Consider the following 22,850-nt stretch of genomic DNA (forward strand, 5'->3'; position numbering starts at 1 on the left):
ACCAATGGCCTGGATGTCAGGTGGACCGCTACCGACAGCCTGTCAGTGGCAGTCCGTCCGCCACTGTAATGAGGCCCATTGTATCAAAAAGACATGACAATATAATTTTCTAAGACTCAACTTTGGATTATTTCACATGAATCCCAGAGGCTAACCTTGACTCTCACGTTTGTATTTATCTTCAATTCAACTTAAATATTTCAATTAGTACTGTAACTACATGCTTACACACTTTACACTAATAGATGTGTTGTACACACCACTACATTTGCAGCTATATGTATATAACTATGATGAAATGTGTCTCAATATGCACACTAACTTGTAGTTTGTCAACATGTTTGTTAAGACAAATTGTTTTACCCCATTTTTGAAGTGGTCCGTGTTTAGCTTCATTCGGGAGGGATGTGTAGGAAGACTTCCAGGCGTAAGCATCAGAAATAAAACCATAAGAGCCTCTGTTCTGGGTGTATTGCATACCTAGATTCTTTTAGATATAAGAATCAGTCCTAGAATTTGTAATTCTACAAAAATAGCCGTATCAATACCTGAGCAGTAACCAAGCTAGTTGGCTACTACATTAACCACTATAGAATACTAGGCACTGTTTAATCAAGCACAGCGTCACAGGCCCAAAGTATACTATAACAGCACTCATATTATGGGGTCTTTAAACATGGGCGGAAGTAGCATCTCCACCCAGGCCTAATTCCCCCCACAGCTGCCTGTGGTTATTCCACTCACTTGCAAAGGGCAGCCATAATGTAGTGAGAGACAGGGCCGGACTGAGAACCAAAACCGGCCCTGGCAAAGTGCTCATCTGGCCCCCTCACCCCCCGGAGGGGTTGGGGGTGCGACCGCGCTCGTTGCCAGGGCCCTTTTTCGGCCGATATTGTTACAGGGCCGTTTTTGCAGCAACGCTGCAAAAATGGCCCTGTAACAAAACCGGCCCCCAGGGGCCCAAAACCGGCCCCCACCTGTGCGGCGCACCGGGGGATTGCCCGGTGCCCGCTATGGCCAGTCTGGGCCTGGCGGGAGAGTGGCAGTGAAGTTGAGGACATCAGCTTGGCATTGCTACCCTGTACCAATGGCAGACAAGCGGGGCTGCCTGGTGGAAACAATCTGATGCAAAACAACCGTGGTCTGGGGAAACTCCTGGGTTCATTCTGCACCTCACTGCATGCAAAGCAGTGTATTGAAAAATAGGGAAATTCTCAGTTTCCAGTGGATGTAGGGAACCATGTAAACCATTAGCATTGCCTTCTCTGGGTACACCATGAGGAAAAGGAATTGGAGTACCTCATACATGTGTTTTACTGGTGAGGAAACCTCAGGAATTTGCATTTTGCAAGGTGAGGTGCTTGAGGGTACACTCCAGGGAAAATAATCATAAAGATTATCATGGTTCCTCACAGAGTGGGTGGCACGGGAGCCACCTCCTCCTCAGCCGGGTTTGGTGAATCACCGCACAAATACCTGAGCACCAGGGAAGAGGAGACAGGAGATAGTGCCACCTTAAAGCTAGCAGTCTCACCATGATCCTGCCAAGAGACGTGAAACAGGGCCCCGCAGTGTGGGGGGGGGGCACAAAGATCCCGTTGTGGGAGAGGGCCACTCAAGTTTGCTGCAAAATAACCGGAGTGGAGAACAATAAGCAAAACAATTGCCAGCTCATGGAACTCGCTGTGTTTCCCTGTACATAAGATAACAAACCTGCAACATTATTTAATTTAATATGGCTGGTGGGAAGGGACCCGCAAAAAGTTGCCTTCTTGACTCTTGTTGCTTCAGAGCATTGGACGGGAGTTAGAAAGAACAGGGGGGAAACATTAGTGAGACTAAACAGGACAGAGAGGCCAGAAAAGAAGGGCAGGAAGGGCCCTGAAGAGTAAAACAACACGGGGAGTCAAGAAAAGAAAGTGGGAGGGTGACAAATTTGAGCAAAGGCAGGGCATAACAAAGGTCCTTGATACAGGGGACCCCAACGCTTAAGGGGGGGTCCCCATTTAGTCTATGGCCAATGAATGCATATGGGAGACTCAAGGGCCTCTCTAATCATTCTGCATGGGGGGGCCATCATTTTCTGTTATGCCACCGATCCTGCCTTTCCTTCAAGGTTCTGTCCATGTTAAAATGAGACAGCAAGGTAGGTCTGCTGTGCAACCAGAACCCACATTTACTAGAGGCGAGAGGCAGTAAAGAAACGAATGGTGGCAGAATGGCAAGCAATTCTGTGAACCTGCCTCTGATAATCTGTTGCCGAAAATTAAATGCGACAAGTTTGTATTTTACATGCTATCTGTGAACCACTGCATTTAGTCTGTCATAGCCAGTTCACAGATGTTATAGTGCTCTCAGCAACAGAGAGAGCAAACAGCACTACTGGTGGTCACCGAAGAGCTGAACACGACCCTGGACAGCAGCAATTCAGCAGCACTCATACTGCTTGATTTAAGAGCAGTATTTGACATGGTCTTCCATCTAATCTTAATACAAAGACTGAAAGAAGCCGGAATTGCTGGGTCAGTCTTAAAATGGTTTGCCTACTGTTTAGCTAAGAAAAGCTTACAGGTGTGTGAGGGTCCCTACTTCTCTGCCTCCCACCTTATAAAACAGGGGGTACCACAGGGTTCATCTCTAATTCCTACACTTTTCAATCTCTGTTTTATTTCACTCACAGAGATCATATGCTCACATGGGTCTCCATGGTGTCTTAAGCAGGTGACACGCAAACCGTCATCGCACTTACGCCTAACACAATTGCCATCTCGTGTCAACTCAACTCATGCTTAACCCCTTCGCTGCGGCGGCAATTCTGCCGCAGTGCTAGAGGGGTGGGGCGACCGCACGGCGCTCCCATGCTCGTGACGTAACCGCTCTGTCACGAGCCTCGGGTGCGCTGTGCTTATGACGGAGCGGTTCCGTCACGGCCGCGCCCCCTCAATGGAACGTCCAGCGCAGGCGCGGAATCCGCGCAGGCGCTCCGAGCGGGCCGTGACGGAACCGCTCCGTCATCAGCACAGCGCGTCCGTGGCTGGTGACGGAGCGGTTCCGTCACCAGCATGGGAGGGGTTAAAGCACATCAGGGATTGGATGTCTGCCAACAGCCTAGATCTGAATGGCGACAAAACTAAGGTTCTTGTCATTGGCAACAATCCTTCCAACTGGAAGGAAATTTGCTTGCTACAGACTTTTGGGGCACACCCAGCCCCCAAACCAGCAGTACAAAGTCTGGGTGTTCAAATAGATAACAAACTTACTATGAAAGCCCAGGCCAGGAAATACGCCACTGGTTATTTTGGTCTGCTGAGGACCCTAAGAAACGCGCTGGGGTGGCTTCCTCGATCTACATGTAGAGTGGTATTTCAAGGTCTGATTGTGTAGTCTAGGCTATGGAAATTCACTTTCTCTTGGAAGTCCTCAATCAGTACTACAAAAAAATTGAGGATCCAAAATGCAGTGGCTCGGATGCTTCTGAGATTACCTAAACTCACTCTGTCTTCCCTTCACTGGCAGCATTACATTGGCTGCTAGCAAACAAAAGGATACTGTTCAAGGCGCTATGTATAGCACCCCAGACATTGAACAAGAATGGACCACGACTGCTGCCACATCTCATAAGTCCCTACTGCACCAGTAGATCACTGCGCTCTGCAACTCAAGCCTTGCTTATCATTCCCAAAATCAAAAAAGCTAGGAATGGCGGACGATCATTTGCGTATTTAGGGCAACATTTATGAAAAGTGACGCATCGCTGCGTGAAAACAGCGGTGCGTCACTATTCATTGTGCCCTCTTTGCGACATGCTGGATGCGTCATATTTACAGTATGACGCATCATGTCGCAAGGAGTTACAGATACGTCAGTATTTCTCACATATCTGTAGGCGCAAAAATGACGCATTGCTGGAGTGTGTCACAAAAGTGACGCAACCCCATCAATGGGTCATTTAACATGGGCAAGTCCCATGTGAAATGTGTCTGCATCAGTCTTACGCCTGCTGTGAGACAGGTGTAAGATATTGAAGCATTTGCGTCTTAGAAGTGACGCAGTGAAATCTCCTAGATGTCACTGCGTAACTTCCTCGAGGCTTACTTGCATCAGAACGCCCCCCCTTGCATACATTATACCTGGTGCAGGTATAATGTGGTGCAGGGGTTTGCAAAGTGACGCATCTACTTAGATGCATCGCTTTGTAAATATGACGAGACATCGCGCATCTTTTACCCTGCTCGTGCCTCACAATAAATGACGCTCCGGCAGCGCAAAAGTGACGCAAGGGCTCATAACTAAGCCACTTAGTCTCTACCCCTTAGTCTCTAAACTATGGAATACCCTACCAATAGCATTGAGGAAGAACAAGGAGGAACTGAGTTTTCGGAAACAGCTTAAGACATTTTTGTTAATCTAACATGTGCTGTGTAAAGCCTGACAAGACCTAGAGCGCTGGGAGGCCGTTGGGTAGCCATGCGCTATAGAAGCGTTGAGAATAGAACAGAGATGATGTGAAAGGCCTAGTAACAAGATTGTCCTAAAATATCCCTGCATTGGTGTCTTCCGAACAGGTGATAAGGCAGTACCTTTTTTCCTTGCTTGCGCGATGACGTCGGCGGCGCTCTTACTCATCACCTTGGTAAAGTAGATGGGACAGTTGATGCGCCTGGCGATCATGATGGCGCGGTACACAGCTTCAGCCTCAAGCTGCGAGAGTAAGAACCATCAATAGTTGTATATTTCTCATTTTCAACAGAAAAATGCATTTCTTTCAGAAAGAATTTCATATTATTTCATTAGTATTGCAATTTCAATTGTTGAAGCTCTTCTTTAGTGTAAAAATTCACTTTGGTGACACACAAAAGAGCAGGATCAGTGCAAGCTACCTGGATGCAAATACAAGGTAAAGAGCAGCTGGCAGCAGCACTGAAAGGACTGCTCACTCACAGAAAACAGGTCAAAAAGAGGCATCAGTGCATGCTCCGTCAAAACAAACAATATGTGCAGCTGAGTGCTAGCTTCAGTCATGGCATATGTGATGGGTTGTGTGTGTGATGTGTGTTAACATGCAGTCATGGTCAGATTGTATGTGTTGATGGGGGAAGAGAGGCAGAAGGTGCAGACAGATGGAATGGAGGTGGAGGACAACAAAGAAGGAGACAGATGGAGGTATATGGTGTAGATGAATGGTGAGAACAGGAAGTGAAGTTAGGAGCAGAGAGCTAGAGAAAGCGAGATAGGGAGAGAGAGAGAGCAAGGGAGCCAAAAAGAAAAAGGAGGCAGAGAAATGTGCTTGAATTAAAAAACTGATAAAGTGCATTCATGACAAACACCACAGCACTTCACTTAGTGATAAGCACTTCACTCAGGATTCGTTATTTACCACCAACTACAAGTTGGTGGTAAATAATGAAAACCTTGGAAAAAGCATTTTTTTTGCTTTTCCAACAGTGCCATGTTGCAGACATACATGCCCTTAGGGCATGTATGTCTGCAACATGTGCACCCATACACAATTGAGGGGTGCAACAGGGTGTCAAAGTGACACCCTGCCACCCTTCAATGTTTCCCCCTATTACCGAATCGGTATTTACCGATTCGGTACTTGACATTCATTCCTATGGGCCTCCAGGCCCATAGGAATGAATGGCAATTACAGAATCAGCATTTACCGATTCGGTAATTTTTTCGGTAAAATTACCTACATCCCATTTGCCTGTTCTTAAATACCAAATCGGTATGATTCGGTATTTAAGAATCGTTAATCTGGGATTACCTACATCGGGTCCTGAGTGTTTTATTTATTGATAGACCAAAGGGACTTCACTCAATGATAGGCAGCTAGAGACGCGGTATTCTGTGACTGATATTACATCATTCCGCTCAGTACAGAACTTTAATCAGTCATAGACTGATTGATGTTCTCTGTCTGAAAGAAAGACCCTTCTCTAAGAGTTTCCTTAGAATGGTGGGTGTTGACAACACTGCTTGGCACTACAGGCCGGTCCATCTCCACGCAGGCAGTACAGAATCCCGCCTGCTCTTACCAGCGGCTGGAGCTCCAAGCAAAGACTTCCTGGAGCCTTCAAGCCACCAATCAAACCAAATCAAAATGCACTTTGACACCACGGAGAATAGCCTCTAATCAAGTAAGTATTACAACAATATCATTGTGATTTACAGCCAACAATGCATGGACCTTATGAAATTCCCCTAGAAAATATTATTGCCAATAAATTGCTACACATATTTTGTAGAAAAAAAGAGTACAGAAAAACCTTACCTCCTCGGGTCTACTCAACGCGTGTCCCTCCGGGCCAGTAATTCCCATCTGTAGAATTCGTTTTTGCTCCTAAATATAAATAAAATACTACATGATAATTTTCATATTCTGTCTCAGGCATGAGTTTTCTTACTGCAGACAGGGAACAGCTGGATGTAGTATTGTTTATGGGCTATTGAAAGTACATTTAAAAGTCAGTTGGCCTGTGGTCCACACTGAGAAAATCCATTCAAAAACTGTATATGTATGCAAAATGTATGATATATGCGCATATCTCTAACTGTGGTTCACAGAGCACCGATTATCTTGGTATAGGAGAAAGAATGTGTAGAACAATGTGACGAAAGAGGGCACAACATTCTGCAAGCATTGCATAGCACAGCATAGCATAGATATAAGTAAGTTAACTTCCATCCAATATGATTTGTGTTCCTGAAATTGGGAATATCTTTATAGGATTGCACATTATAGAGAGACATGTTATTTAAAGGACAAGCAGCTGGTAAGGGACAACCAACCCCTGTCATGCAAAACAAGTCTCTCGCTCTTTGTTCAAAGAGCGACTCAAAGAGCATCTGTGGTCGAGGGATCTGAAATGTGTCAAAGCGGGTAGTCTCACAGATTATTTTTCAGACATCAAGCACTCCCCCGCCTCTGAATCACTTTATGCCATTCTCCTAGGTTCCATTCCTCTGCAACTAGTCTCAAAATGGAGTTACAGGGTTTCGCTGTTAAATAGTTTCTGTAAAAAATAAGGTGTGCAGTATTGCGGTTCTAATGTGTGTCCCTCATACCAGTCAGCGGAAGAATCTCTGCATCATTTTGCCTTTTTCTGTCCAGCCTATGATAGACCACGAAAAGAATGGCTGAGTTAACTATGTAATCTTCTGGGCTTTCGTCAGTATGCTTAGGCACTACGCCCTTTAGGTCTGACACGGGAGAGGTCATTGTTGTTGGGATGACGATATTTTTGTACGCTGCCTGGATCACCCGCGTATGTAGTGTCAAGAGTTGAAGCAATGATGTCTAAAAGTGATCTTTTTTTTAAAACATTTTTATTGTGTAGATGCTTCTCCATCTCCTTTGAAGTCTACCCACTTTAGCTATTATTTATTTTTTTCCTCTCCTATTTTTATTGTGGGATGATGTTTTATGAGATTGTTGGTTTTAATGTCGTCTATTTCTACGTTTTTATTTGGTTACTTGATGTACTATGTTTTATGAATCTTTGTATCCGAAATAAACATTTTATACATACATACAACCAACCTCTTGCTGCAGAGAACTATGTGTGATCTTCAGGCAACAAAATGAAAGCATACGCAGAGAGGTTTTAGAAGCATGCGTCAACGTAAAGGAGCGTTTTCTTGTTGCGTGAGGGAGGGTCCAGTGCATATGAGGAAGCTTCTTAGTCAATACGCAGGTGTATAATCTGCCTATGACCGTTTACATAAAGGGTAGTTCCTGTAATTTTAATGCATGTAGCTTGCACAAAAACTGCCATAGTGCAGCATGTTTGGCACCGTTAGGTCACATGAGCAGCCATGCTTAATTTGTAGAGCCATATGTGCAATAATCCAATGATTTTCTTGGGAGGGCGCGCCCCACTACTACTGTAGATAGCACCCTTATCGTTTTAGCCCTTTACCTGATGCAGATTCCATGTCAGCTCTTTTATTATATACAGTGGTCCATTGCTCCTCAGTTGAGTTTGCATAGAACAGCCAGAGCATACACTGTCATTTATGTTTTTCAGACAGTAGCATTCCCCATTCATGAAGAGGTAGATAGATGCAAAGATGTTCAATGTATTGTGTGAGTGGCTTATCCTGTGCTGTTCCATCCTTTGCGTTCTGGTATTTCTAGTTCAGGTTTTAGAAAGGCTAGCAACCTACAAGTACTAGAAATCAATGAAATAAACTGTTCTGAATAGGTTATAAGACTGTGATGAGTCAACGTGGGAGCTCTTAATTATTTTGTCGTAAGGGCCTGATTTAGACTTTGGCATATGGTTCTCAGTCATCCAGGGTGGCTGAGGGCATTACTTTCATCACTTTGATGGACTACCGTGTGCCAGTCTTAAAGATGACTGCAGGTCCAGCGGTCATCTGTGTATGCTAAAAGAAATTGTCATCACAGTCGTTCCGTTCAAAGTGCAAAAAGTTTGGTGGACGATTGGCATCAGTTTCGACAGCCATCCACCAATTGAGTGGGAGCTTAATGTTTTTAAACGAAACGCTAATGACCACCAGGGCATCGGTGCAGGGGTAATTACTGTTTTTCTGTTTCTCGGATCCAGGTTGTTCCTGGCTGGGATGTACACACACAATGGCTATCACACCATCAACCCTAAATAAAGTGGTTAGCAATGTTCCCTCTAACTATTTGTTCCCGTGTGCTGCAGTAGGCTGTGCATGTACACTCTTTTCTCGTCTGTGTGCACAACTGAATTATGATGGGTGCTTCCATGCAATCAAACCTGCTACCAGTTAAACATATGGAGAGTAGCAGGATTCTTCCATAGATTCACCCATGTTCTGTGTAATGTGCCACATTATGAATTTTAGAGTTCGTTTTGTTCCAGTTATATTGTCTAACCAGAAACAAGGTTAGATATAATAGAGATGGAAATCTTGCACAATTTTGCTGGACTTTGCAAGACAGAAACATTCATCCTGAATCACAAACGTAAACTGAGACGAAAGTCTAACTTTACCACTTTCAGTATTCACAAGTAGGAAAGTTAGACTGTCTCAGTTAAACTTAAGTTTTGGTTTTAAGATTAACTGAAACCCAAAACCCTTAGTTTTTTTAATTCCCTTCCAATTGCTGCCCATATAGTACCTGGCCTTCAGTCACAGGCGTTATGCCTGGTCATCCATTGTTGGGCAAGATAATGCATGCTCATCATTCACATGGCTACTGGATGCCTAATCAGCAGTTTCTGGGCCACATAATGCCACCTATCAGTTACTAGGCCTTATGATGCTGGTGCTTCAGCTTCTGGACCAGATGACACCTGGATGTCTATTACTGGGCAACAAGTTGGCCATGCCGATAAAATAAGTCCAAGTGGCAACCCTACCTGGCCTTTAAATCAAGGCTCTGTCTCTGGGCCTCTCTCTTCCTCCCTGTTTTCTTTCTCATTTCCTCTCAATCTTGTTCCTTTTCCATTTCCTTTTCTTTTTCCTGCCTCCTCCCACAATCACTGACACTCACTACTCTTTCTCATACATAATACCCATACTCACATCTTCATATTTCTCTTTATTTCATTAAGACTATTGCTAGATATCTTTCATAAGCTAGCTGTGTCCATTACCTTTCTAATGATTTTTTTCATCCTTTTGCTTTAGTTTAGTCCCCCATTCACTCCTGGACACACATTGCCTAGGTACATATAACAGATTGTCCCTTTGAAATGTTTAATTGAACATGGGATACTATGCACTGTATGGAAGCAACTTTATGCTGCAGTGGAATGGAATCATAGTTATATGCATCCTGGTAATGGCCATATTATTTATATAGCAAGGGCAATAAAAGTTGTATATTAGAAATGAATATTTAGGTGTCATTAGTACGTATGTGAAAATTACTCAGTTTGTTCATCCTGGGATGGATGAAAGGTTAAGTGGGCCAAATCAAATTTTAACTTGCATAGTACACCCCAGCTTGTCTCTTTAATATGTTGGATGGTGTTTACCTAGATAATCAATGACTGTGTAGCAGGAATTCCCTGTAGAGTCTGTGTGAAGGAACTGTGCTCAATACGCTGAGCAAGCAGCACTTAATACATGTTTGATATGTATTTTTAGGGGGTACGGAATAGTGCTTGGGGGCTCAATGAGTTCTGTGCATGCTACGTATAAATGTGATTATGAAAACCTTTTTTGCAGTTTTATTCTGCGTAAACGTGAACCGTAAGAATGAGAGTATTATACATGAGCACAATGTCACATCCTTTTTTTGGACATGTGGAGTGTAAGTGACTTGCCCAGGACCTCAGGATGTTGAGCTAACGCCAAGACTCAAACCACTTTCTCCAGTTCCAAGGTGGCAGCTCTGACCAGAACACTACATTCCCCTTTTCATTAAATTGACCTGGCTCCCCAGCTGGGTGGGGGTCACTTGGCGAACGTGTTTGTAATGTTTTTCATAAACATCACATTTTATTACTTAAAATTGTCTAGTTGTGCGTTCTTCTTATAACTGGTGCGTTTAGAAAACAAAGTCAGCGCGCCCGCACATGCACGCATGTTACAGGGAACTGTGGCGGGTAGTGAAATGCCCTTCCCCCAGCGGACCTTACTTCGTCAGGCCATTGGAGGAAGCTTTACACTGACAAAACCATTGGGGGCTCTATTGACTGAAAGCTTGTGCTTGCCTACCTCTAAAAGAGGTAAGTGAACCGAGAGTTTGGGGTAGGGGGAATTCTGTTGCGTTTGAGATGGAGTACCCTGTCCGCCAAACTCTAAATCCACACAGACAGCAGACATAAATGCAAACACCTCATTTAAGTTATGGTACTTGCATATGAGTTCATCTACTGACCCCTGGAAAACACATGTTTAAATTAGGTACTGGTGTGCGGGTTCTGCGAGTTGCTTTTACATAGCCTGGATTTGATGTGGAAGGTTACTGCCACTGAATGTGGATGACTGTGCATGCCTTTTCTATCTATACATGCAAGAACAAATTTGATAGTATTTGCCCACAAACTATGAACGTTTTCATATGGAATATCTGCCACTCTCTTTGCCCATGAGCTCTTGAGTCCGAAGTCTCCTATTCACTTACCTGAGCTATCAAATCTCCATTCTCAGCGTGAACTAGGATTACAGCGCCAAGTCCCTTTAGGAAAGTAAATGCTTCATAGAGCTGAAAAAAACAAAAGTAGGTGAAATTAGGCTTTTTTACCAAATGTTTGCCTCTAAACATAAACTTTGAAGAACATATTTTACCTGAATGTATATATTTATTTATGTGTTCTAGGTTTTATAGCAGCGCCTAGAGTTAGGCAATACAAATATTTCTTACCCAATGTCTGTTGTACTACAAACTGCTACATTGTACAAATCTACCAGATCTTGCACTTTGCTACGATTCTGCCTGAACAAGACGTAGTGGACTACATTAAATAAACTGAGGTCCGAGCAAAAATGACAACATTTGGAGTTCAAATGCTTTGGTCTGTGTTTACTGTTTGTATGTGTAAGAGCGAAGGGAGCAAACAGATTTTTCTCCATTCTATATTTCATAAACGCTTATTGTGAGAAGTTGGCCTGATGTATGATGTCTCCAGTTCTGGGGGCACCTTATATCAGTCCAAACAATCCCTTATGGTGGTGGTTGTAAGTCAACCTTATAGACAAGCTATCCTAGGGGTAGCATGGACTAAGCAGCCTTAAAGGCTTAACTTCAGAGGGCGAGTGAAGCGAGCTGTTTTACCATATACAATCCTGTAATACCAAATGAAAGGACACCACACAAGTTATATATTATCAAAATATATGTATTTATTCTTAGAATAATCCCCATTACTCTTTATGAGCAATGAAGCACAAGCGTTTAAATAAAAGCACAGTATAACATAGACAAGTTGCACGTTTTGGATGAGGCCGGTGGCCACTCAAACCATATATCAATAAAGTGGTGTAACAATCACTAATCGATCGGGGGTAAGGCCCAGGGCCTTGGGAATCGCTTGGACTATGATGCACTAACAGCAGTTAGGGCGGGAGTAGCCCGCGGGATTCGGGGGCAGTGCCTAAAGCACAAGCTTGCACCAATGTAAAGTCAATGGTGCGTAAAAGTTATCGAGTTACAGTTTTAAGAGTCTTACGACTAGACTAGAAGGGCACATTTTTAGACTTAGACACTAGAGGTGTAAAACACTACAGGAGCACCGGCGTTCAAGAGTTACCTCACCCACAGGAAGCGGGTGCACAGGTGCAAAGATGTGTCGGGTTTCGTCACGAAGATCTAGGGTGCCTGGAGATGAAGATGCTGCAGGCGTCCAGAAGAGAAGTGTCCGGTGTGATCCAAGGGTGGATCGAAGTTGTAGAGTACCTGAAAGCAGAGGGGACAGAGTCTGTGTCACTAGCCAGTGACCAGGAAGGAACCAGGAAGGAACCAGGCAATGTCGGGCGCAATCAGGTCGATGTCGTGTAGCTTCTCTCTGCTGCCATGTGGTCTCTGGGGCACCGAGGATGTCCTGGAGTGAATCACGAGCTGTCCCACAAAGGCTCTCGCTGTCGGCAGTGCCAGCTTCAAGATCGGAGTCAACAAGCCTTGGCAAAGGCAACCCACGCAGGATTCGAAGATGGCTTAACACTCGGACCAGCAAGGTCTGAGCGGGTGCTCCTTTTCAGGGGAGCGAGTGCCAGTCTGGAGCAACCAGACTAGCTGTGTAAATTCAAGGTTTCGTCGGTACTGGGGCCACTAGCCAACGGGCAAGCGACCAGACCAATGCGTCGAGCAGAAAAATGCAAAAGGGCCCCACGCAGCACTCGTCAAGTGTGGAGGGGTGAGCTTCAGTGCACAAGCTGCTCGGGGCTGGAGCTTCTCAGACTCCAATGCACAGCTTCGAGGGGGCCTCGGATGCTGCACGGTCAGTGCTTCGTTGTTTCTCCAAGATGGCCGCTCCCACGCTTCAGGTCGCCTCCACGGGTCTCAGCTCTGCAGGGACTGTGGTTCGGGCTGTTAGAAGGAAGGCACGCTGGGTCTTGTCGATCTCTGTTGCTCGAGTTATGGCGGGAACTGCAACAAAGCAAACGTCGAGGTGCTGGATGGTGCCTGTTTGCACAGGGTGGTCACTCCTTGACCACAAGGGAGATTCTTCAGTCTTCCACGAGGAGTGGGATGTCGAAGGGTCCAGAGTTTCGTTTCATAAGTTTCAGTCAGGATAATCTGATGTGCATTGGCACAGCTCCTACTTTTAAGTCGAATCAATGGGCTGGATTACCTGCTAGGTCCCTCCTATGGGTGGGACCTGGAAAGGGGGTGGTTACACCCCTTTCCCTTTGTCCAGTTTCGCGCCAGGACTGGGGCAGGATGGCCCCAGAACCGGTTTGACTGGAATCTGCCCAGGGACACCTTGTGCGCCCCAGGCAGTGTCTAGTTTCATTCAACCCTCCCTGCTACAATCCACTATCTCCTGTCTGGGGTGGTGTGACACCTCCCTGTGACAGGAAACCCTTTGTCCAGGCGTCCTCTGCCGAGTTTCGGTCAGCAGCAGGAGGCCAGACATGTGTCTGTGGCAGCAGCATCCATTTTGTGATGCTGGGGCTCTGGTTAGGATTAACCGCGTTTTAGTAAAGTACCATGCCTGCACCCTCTAGAAGGGTGGGATGCTATCCCCATTACCAGGACTGGCAAGGGGATAGTATTCCAATGTGTATGACACCAAACACGACATGTTTTGATAAAGCCAAACCAGAGTTGCAATAACCGTAAGGATTATAATGCACTTAAGAGTATATGGTATGGCAGTATCACTGGAACAGCATTAAGGAATTGGTCCCAACACTGCAGTCAGGCTCAGCTCATGCTAGAGCACCATCTCACATAGAACCAAGCACTCTGCCTCCAGGACTGTAAAGGCCCGCCATAGGAGTGACTGATAGGTATAGATGTGTCCAGATATAGGTTTAGACATAGGTATACTACATCTAAGCAAGGGGTGATTACACCACCTTGCCCCAGCTGTGTGAACAGCCAGTTGTGCCGATTTAAGTACCAGCCAGGGGTGGCAAAAGATATGCTGCAGCCCTTGGTAGGCCTTGGATGCACCTAAGCCCTGGGCACCTATAGTGCACTGGATAGGGGCTGATAAGGTGTACAGTACCAAATTGGTTATGTACCTAGAGTACATGGAGTCCATTTAAAGAGAGAGCAGATAGCCTGGGGCCCTGATTAGCAGGATCCCAGGCCAACTAAGTTGAAAACCAGCTAAACACAAGGCAAAAATTCAGGGGTAACCATAGTCAGGTATCCACCTTCCTACATAGCCCCCCCCCAAACGAAAGGAGATAAGGCTATCCTTGACCAGGTAAGCCTATATTGCCTAAGAGGCCATATAAGGAAGTACCTGCACTAGCATGGTTACCCCCTGTCTCATGGTCCACTAAGCAATCCCTCACCCTAGGGGTATCAGAGGGTCTCCACCATAGGGAATTACTACCTTGGGTGTGTTTTGGCAAAGTAAAAGGCTGGTGTTGAGATGGAGTACTGAAGTGAGGCTCCACTAATGTAGGGCTCAGCTTCCTCCAATCATCTTCCACCATGTGTGCCTTTCTTTCCTTGACTGAGTTGCACTGTGCTCTCAGGGTCAACCTCTGGCTGCCTACAGCTGGACGCTGGGTCCCTTCTGTTGGCTTACTGGAGGGACAGACCAGGTTTCGGGCCTTGAGGTCCCAGGTTTGGCTGTGCCCAATAGTGTCCATTTGGGGGAGGTCCCTAACTAGTTGTAAGGGGGATCCCTCAGGAATTTTTAAAGTTTTCACCTGGCTAGGGCTGCTAGCTTTGGTACCCCTAATCTGCTGATGGGGGTGCTTTATTTGACAGGGGACCCTTTGGGGCTCACTGACCTCCTTGACCTCTGTAGCCCTGGGCTGACTGAGGCAGGGTAGAGAGGGGCAGGTTACCTGCTCCAGACTGGGTCCCACCTTGGAAGGGTCCACTGACATCAGGGGCTCTGCCAGGCTAGGCCTGACTACCTCTGGGGCAGTTTCTTCACAAGGGGTAAGATCAGTTCCCTGAGGAGGCTGATCCTTTCCTAATGTCTGGTGGGAGGGAGATTTCTCTTCCTCCTCAATGCTCTCTGTTTGTGTGGAGCGATCCATAGTTTCGGGCTTCACAACACATGAATCAGTTTGAGTTTGGGCTGTGGCCATCACAGCCCCACCAACCTTTTCCGGAAGGGACTCAGTTTGGGTATGGGCTGTTACCATAACAGCTCTGCTAACCTGTTCAGGAAGGAATTCTGCTGAAGATGGGACTGAGTCTTGCACAGCCCTACCAACCTTTTCAGGAAGGACATCTTGGATTGGGGCTGTGGCCATCACAGCCCCACGAACCTTTCCATGGAGATTTACCATTTTAGAATGGGTTTCTTGTTCAACCTCAGCCCAGGCTGAGATTTCCAAATCATTCCCCAGTAGACAATCTACAGGCAAGTTTGCTGACACTTCCACTCTCTTTGGGCCAGTGACACCTCCCCAGCTGAGATTTACTACTGCCATGGGATGATTTTTCTGAACTCCATCAATGTTAGTCACCTGATATGTGGCACCAGGTAAAATTTGCCTTGAGGGGACTAGGTTCTCAGTCACCATAGTGATACTAGCACCTGTGTCTCTGTAGGCCTCAACTTTTTGACCACTGATGATGGGCTCCTGTCTATACTTGCTCAAAGTGTTTGGGCAATCAGTGAAGTTGGCTGCCCTCAACTCTTGTCGTTCACAGGTTGCCGCCGCATTTCCAGACAATACCGAGGTGGCACCGCATGAAATCGTTCCCGGATCCATGGTCCTAGTGCGAAATTTCGATCGCTCAAGTCCGCTGGAGCCTCGCTGGAAGGAGCCCCGACAGGTCCTCCTCGCCACCCGTACAGCCGTGAAGTTGGAGGGACGCAAAGGCTGGGTGCATCTTTCGCATATCAAAAGATTTTATGGACTGAAACCTGTCTCAAAGAACATTTCCGAGGATTTAAAGGACTGCCAAAGTACTATTCTTAAGGACTGTCCCGCAAAAGACAATGTTACTGAACCCTCCCTGTTAGAGACAACTCCGCAACAGGAGTATAAGACAAAGCTAAGGTCTAGTAAAGTAAGTCAGCCAGTTTGATTGTCTAAGTCCTCCCCTAGGTGAAACGGTTAGACCGGTTTCTGACATGTATAAAATAGACCCCCATAGTGAGAGAGTTAGTCAAAACTCAATCCGATGTATCGTTTTTCTATGTTTCATATTATTTCTCAGTATTATGATTTCCTGCACCAGTTATGCATTTTACCTGTATTTTCCAGTTTCTCATGTAAATAAGTCTTCTAATGTTACAGTAGAGCACACGTTTAGTGATCTGCCTCCTCATGAACTCTCTTACCGCCTCGCTATGCGTAACAATTCTTTTATCCGCATGTTACATTATTCACATCAGACCAGCAATGCCACTAATTGTTGGGTGTGTGGTCGACTCCCCCCTTTCCAGACACCGAAGGGAGTTCTGCCACTCTTTCCTTATCCATTTTCACATAATGGTTCGTGTGGAGCATGGTCCACGTTAACGTCATCCTCAACAGATATGTCTTTCCTTAACAGTACATGTTTTCCAGACAAGCAAGGTCTTCCCCACAGAACAGGGTTAGATCTAGAAAATGAAGTTTACAATTTAGGTAATTATTCTTCGAATTTCATGGTCCTGAATGTTCAGTCTGATTCCACTCCAGACTTACCTGCTATTTCAGTACTACCAGTCAAAGGCGAATTATGTGTTCGAAATAATGGTTCCGTACATGTAGGACATAGTGATTGTACTACTATTGTCAAGTATCGTGACAGTAGGAAATCTATTTTCAAAGCTTCACGTCATTCTTATTTTATTTGTGGTCAAACTGCATATGTTCGTCTGCCCCTCGATTGGAAGGGAACCTGTTACATTGCCTTCCTACTGCCACCTGTTTTCCTAGCTCCATCTGATTATCATAGAAACACACATCTAGTACGCATTAGACATAGAAGGGAGTCCCCAATTGTCGATTATACTGAAACTGCTCTAGAACAGTATACAGATTTCAATAGAGGTTTCTTCTTTTTTATAGGACCTATCCAGAATAGTAAGCTAATTCGTAGGTTAACCAGAACCCTTGAAGCAGTAGTCAATGAGACTGCCTCTGCTCTAGGTAACTTAACCGAAGAGCAATCTGCTATGAGATTTGTCGTTTTACAGAATCGTCTCGTCCTTGACGTCATATTGGCCGATAGGGGCGGGGCCTGTAGAGTCATCGGATCTAGTTGCTGCATTTTCATTCCAAATAACGCGCCGTCTGTTTATTCAGCTATAACCAGACTCCATAAAATTGCCCATCTGTTACACCAAGATCCAGGCACCTGGACATGGTCCGGTTGGTTCTGGAATATAATTTCCGCTTGGGGATGGAAAGTCTTGTCCTTTCTAGGTATTGCAGTAGCGATCATATTCAGTTGCTGCCTCTGTATACAATGTGGCCCTGCGATTTGCGGCATTTGCGCTACCTCTTGTATTCCTAGTCCCAAGTCCCGTTCTAAAACCCGTTCCCAGAAAATTCGAGACGAGCAAATGATACTGTATGAAATGATAGATGGTATCATGAATATTGATGTTTCCTGATGGAAACGTAGTGACAAGGAGGGAATGTGGAAAAGTAAATTCTGCCATGTTCTGTGTCCCTACGCGTCCTCCATCATATGTTATGTGTGCATGATTAATATGCATATGTATTCCCCATGTTCGATTAAAAGACGCAATTATAGTTGTGTCCATCTCTAGTATGCCAGTTTCCAGTTCTCGTGAATACTACGAATATCAGGCCTATGTAAAGCTACGTTGCCACGTTTCCCAGTGTGCACGTTATTCCATTGTAAAGTTCCCGTTTCTAGGCCTCAAAAGGGCCTGGACACCAGATTCAGCTCCTGTCTCCTGAAGCCCTCGCTGAGGAGCGATACAGCCCCCACCTGTATCCCTGACCCTTCACTTACTTCCTGCCTTGCAGTGCCCGGTTCAGCCTGGCTCTGCCTCTGAGTCTGCCAAGAGTATGTTATGATCCCAGTTATCAGTTCAGTCCTCCTTCTCTGCATTCCTAAGCTACTGAACTGCATCAATAGTTCCCGTCATAGTCTAGCCTTTACGTCTCCATGTTAGAGAAATACTGTATTTATGATCCTTTAATATTCTTCATCACGCACTACATGTAGAATAATGCATGCTCCAGTCTTAGAGTCTGTTAGCCTTTACCCCGATAGCTTTTGGATTCTATCAACATGTTGCCCTTTCCCCACGCGCCGGTGAAGCCACGCCGGCCCCCTGACCCTCTGCAGCCGTGACGGAACCATACCGTGCACGTGCAGATATTTCTGCTTCAAGTATCCCTCAGGCCCACGGAGGAGACGGAGGTGGCGGTCCAGCATCCAGACGAGGCGGTGGAGGAACGCGGCGAGTCCCGACCAGAGCCCAAGCCGAGAGTCCAAGGTCCGAGGTATCCGGAGGCCCACCCGTAACAGAAGTCCGAAGTTCGTCCGGCCGGCGTCGAAGCAGTCCAGTCCAGTCTGAGGCCTTCCGTTCTTGCTGCCCGGTGAGTACCGTTGCTGGGGTAGTATCTAGACAGGGTCAATCTAAATTGTCTCTGGTCCGATGGGTCTGGGTACGCAGATCTGAAACGAAGTGTTCACCTAGGTGGATACGGGTCTTGATGCGTCCCTTTATGGGACCGGTATGTTCCGTGCTGTTTCAGCAGCGCATCCAGTAATTCTAGTCTGTTCCGTTCTCGAGAAATTCATGTGTTTCTGTTCTCAGTGTTCCAGGTAGTATTCTGTCCGAACTGTTGCTTCATAATGTTATTCAATGTATTTTCAATGTCGTGGTATGCCTGAATTGTTTTCTCAATTGTTATTGTTCCTCGTGTATTGTATTGTGTTCAGATTCAAGTTTGCAATGTCCCTCTTTTCGAGATTACGTCAGTTAAAAACTAGAAAGGGTCTGCTAGAAGAAGCAGTTCCTGTTCCGCCTAGGGACAGTCCAGGTCATTTTATGTATCAGAAGCATGGCATAAGCGCCATATTGTATCTAGATTTATGGGTAGAGTATACCAAGGAGTTAGAAGAAAAGTATAGATGGCCCGTATCAGGTACGTGGGATGCCGAGTGCATCATGAGAGTAGAAGAGGCATTATGGAAAAAGAAAGCCAGACAGTCACAGAAAGATGCCATTGAGTTATGGCGCAAAGAATCTCATAAAAGAACCGAAAAAGAAATCAGAAAGTCTGAATTAAGTAGAGAATCCTTAGAACGAGCCCAAGAAAGGGAATTAATCGAGATTGGTGAACGAGTCAAAACCGAACAGTCAGACAGACAGAGGAACGCCCTCATTAAGGGTATGTATCCTCTTCTTGCCGAGGGCTTGCCAAACGCGACCCCGGAGGCATCCAGCAATTTTCCGCCACCACTAGTTCCGACCAAGCTACGTCACAAACCGACCGCAGCTGATATATTCATTTCGTCCTATTTGGACGACACAGTCCCGGAATATGCAAATCCTGTTCCTGCTCCGCCAGTCCCTGTAAATCAGGCACTTCCCGCTCCTCCAGACACCGGAGTACCTGTTACGGTACCCCCGGTCCAGCCCGCCATACAAGTCCAGCCTGCATTTCAAATTCCCGCTCTGCCAGCACGAAGAGCATCAGTCGATGACTCTAGTTTAGGGGCCGCAGGGGGAGGTCCTCCTCAGACCCCGCCGCCAAATAGATGTCCAGGAGCAGTCGAGTTACATGAACGTGCGTTACAGCGTACGCCTAAATATCAGTCCATTGCAGAAATCAGGCGAGCTCTTACTGAATGCTGTTATGATCCAGTTCCAGGCGAGGATAGTATGGTTATATATTCCGTGCGTATAAGACAGGTGTCCGAGTACTTGGTCACTTTACCGAATATGAAGGAAGATCTAGACAGAATATATCGTTTCATCCGTACAGGGGATGATCCAGAAAGTATTAGTGAAGTCATGTCTCAAAGGAAAGTCGAGATCCAGCTTATGATATTAAAGTTTCTGATTAATTGTCTAATAAGGGAACAAGATTATCCGACCAAAGATCAAGTCGAAATGAGAACCCTAACAAGGTGGAGTGAGAATATAGCCGAGGGTAAGCACAAGACTATCGGTAGTATAGAGAGTATGTACAAGAAAATTCGTAAGGAAATAATAAGGTTACATGATCAACGTAAGGCAACACGAGTAAACGAGAAAGAAAATGACTCTGCGGAAGAGGTAGAGGACGAGAATCCCGCCAGAATAGCGTATGTAGGAAAATCTAGATTTCCAGACCGCCATTTACGCCTAGAACACAAGTCAACTTTCCATCGTCCAACACCAGAACAAGGTTCTCGAGAACAAGTATTTCAAGCTACCGATCACATTCTGAAATCACGAATCGGTTATAGCGAGTTAAGTACCATGCATGAACAAGAACTAGTCCGATCAGCAGTCCGATGGATTACTGATTCTACCACTTTTCCAGACGAAATAGTGGCACAAATGTTTCTGAAAATGCCCCCAGCCGAGCAACGACTGGCGGGTATGTATATGATCCAGCACCTCATTACATTGTATGAGGGTCAACATTCTGATCCAGGTCCGTTATACGATGTCTTGAACGAGTTACTCCAGTACAAATGGAAAGGTTTAGGTACCGATTTAATTAGTGTCATTCTAGAACAGCGCCACAAATACAGAACGTTTCTGAACCCACATTTTGTTCATGTCTCACCCCCAGAAAGTAAACCCTTTTATATAGACAGACAGAATCCGTTACGAGAAGTGCATCCAGTTAAGACAGACGGTGGTGAAATGCAACGAGTGTTTGTTTACACCCCGATTACAAAGATGGAACTCTTAGAGATGAAAAAGTTAATTCCCTGTCATGATAAAGATCCAGCAGGGTTCCACCGAGAATTAAAAGACATGCTCCGTATGGGAGAATACACGTATCCAGATATCATTAAAATGTTAAAAGTCTTGTTGCCCGCAGGGGTATACGAGAAACTCAAAGAAAAAGATTGGGAGGTGGGAGAGAAAAAGATCGATTGGACAGTCCTAGAAGCCGAAGACAAGGCACGAGTACCAGGTACCGGTCTTGGAGACAAATGTAAAGAATTACCAGAATTGTTAATACAAGTTTTGCCCAGATTATTGACAACTAGAAAGGAAGACTGGGATGCAATCTCAGCCTGTAAACAGAAACAAGACGAAGATATTAGTGATTTTTATTCTAGATTTGAGAAATGTTTTAGCATCAACAGTGGCCTCAAGACAAGTAGCGAGTCGTACCCTCATCTTTTTGTTACTAAATTAGTCGAGAATTCAAGTCCACAAATTAAAAAACGAGTTTTGAAAGTCGAAAGTACCTGGCAAGCTAATACCCCGTCCCAGATGTTACAAATGCTTCAATACCACCAGAATAGAATCAGAGAGGAGCAAGAACATGAAAGGAAACGTATGAAAGACACGAAAATGAAAGTACTAGTTGCACAATCCGTTCCTCAAGACAGTCAGAAGAGGGGTCCGAATCAAGCCAGTCATCCTGCAGCTCCCGTTAAAGGAAACTGCAATTATTGTAAACAGCCAGGTCATTTTATAAACGAGTGTGCAGTTCTGAAACACAACATAGCTACCGGTAAGACTAAAGAAAGACCACGTCAGCCTAGACAAGAACAAGTTACACAGACTACTCAGCCACAGAATGCACCACAGACAGTTCCAGCACCGCAGCCTATCGCTGCAACACAGCATGTTACACAGCAGATGTATCAGTATGCACAGTCCGAGTATCCTGAGTATCAGCAGTATTCATGAAACAGCCTAGAGAGGGAGGTAGGCTTGCCTCTCATCGAGATACCTGTAGATCAAGAAGGTCCCTATGTTCACAGTCAAGTACTAGGGAAAGACAGAAAGTTTCTGATTGATACAGGGGCAAGTAGGACCACTATAAGTCACGCCGAAGTTCCAGGGGCTCCGCTCTCAGGCTCTAGAAATGTTTCCCTTGGATTTTCAGGAAAGCCTATTGTAAATGAAATATCAAAGCCAGTTACTCTAGAAGTAGGTCCATTGTCCCGCACTACTGATCTGTTACTTACTAAGTCATGTCCAGAAAACCTATTAGGCATTAAGACACTGAAAGAGTTAGGTGCAGTTATATGCTGTTCCCCAGAGGGAATACGATTGTTCCTACGCGACTTCAAGGGTCACTATGTATTACGAGATTTTGATCCGAGATTGTCTAATGTTCCGCAGCATCTATGGGCGCAAGGTCCAACTGATGTTGGCTTTATGCAAATCACACCCCATCGTGTGACTCTCAAGCCAGGTGTAGTCCTGCCACGAATAAGACAGTACAGATTGCCACCTGAGGCTGTAGCAGCCTTATCCAAAATTATTGACGAGCTCATGGCTCAAGGAGTAGTTGTAGAAACTGACTCCAATGTATGCAATTCTCCGATCATTCCAGTCATGAAACGTACTGATCCAAATGCACCTCCAGTATATCGATTAGTGATTGACCTTCGAGAACTTAATAAATGTATTATTCCCCAGTACCCAGTTGTCCCAGATATCTCTTCCCTATTGACAGCTATTGATTCCGAAGCTTCATTTTTTACAGTCATAGACCTCAAGAATGCGTTTTTTAGTGTCCCCATTCATCCAGACAGCCAGTTTCTTTTCGGATTTTGTTTAAATGGAAGGAGCTATATGTTCACACGAGCTCCTCAAGGTTTCACAGAAAGTCCTAGTATTTACAGTCAAGCACTCAAGAGACAACTAGACAAC

The 22,850-nt window shown here is 45.4% G+C and overlaps 1 protein-coding gene across 1 annotated transcript in view; it reads right to left on the bottom strand.

The window, feature by feature from the left end:
* The window catches only part of LOC144761988 (dihydropyrimidinase-related protein 1-like), a 242,652-nt gene that overhangs the window by 86,268 nt on the left and 133,534 nt on the right, over positions 1–22,850 (bottom strand). The window contains exons 6-8 of the mRNA XM_078647154.1: positions 11,078–11,158; positions 6,278–6,346; positions 4,581–4,701 (exon numbers count right to left, since the gene is read on the bottom strand). Of these exons, the coding sequence (XP_078503280.1) occupies positions 4,581–4,701; positions 6,278–6,346; positions 11,078–11,158 (271 nt within the window). The remainder of the gene's footprint in view (positions 1–4,580; positions 4,702–6,277; positions 6,347–11,077; positions 11,159–22,850) is intronic.

This window comes from Lissotriton helveticus, chromosome 6 (genome assembly GCF_964261635.1).
Source record: "Lissotriton helveticus chromosome 6, aLisHel1.1, whole genome shotgun sequence".
Classification (NCBI taxonomy): domain Eukaryota; kingdom Metazoa; phylum Chordata; class Amphibia; order Caudata; family Salamandridae; genus Lissotriton; species Lissotriton helveticus.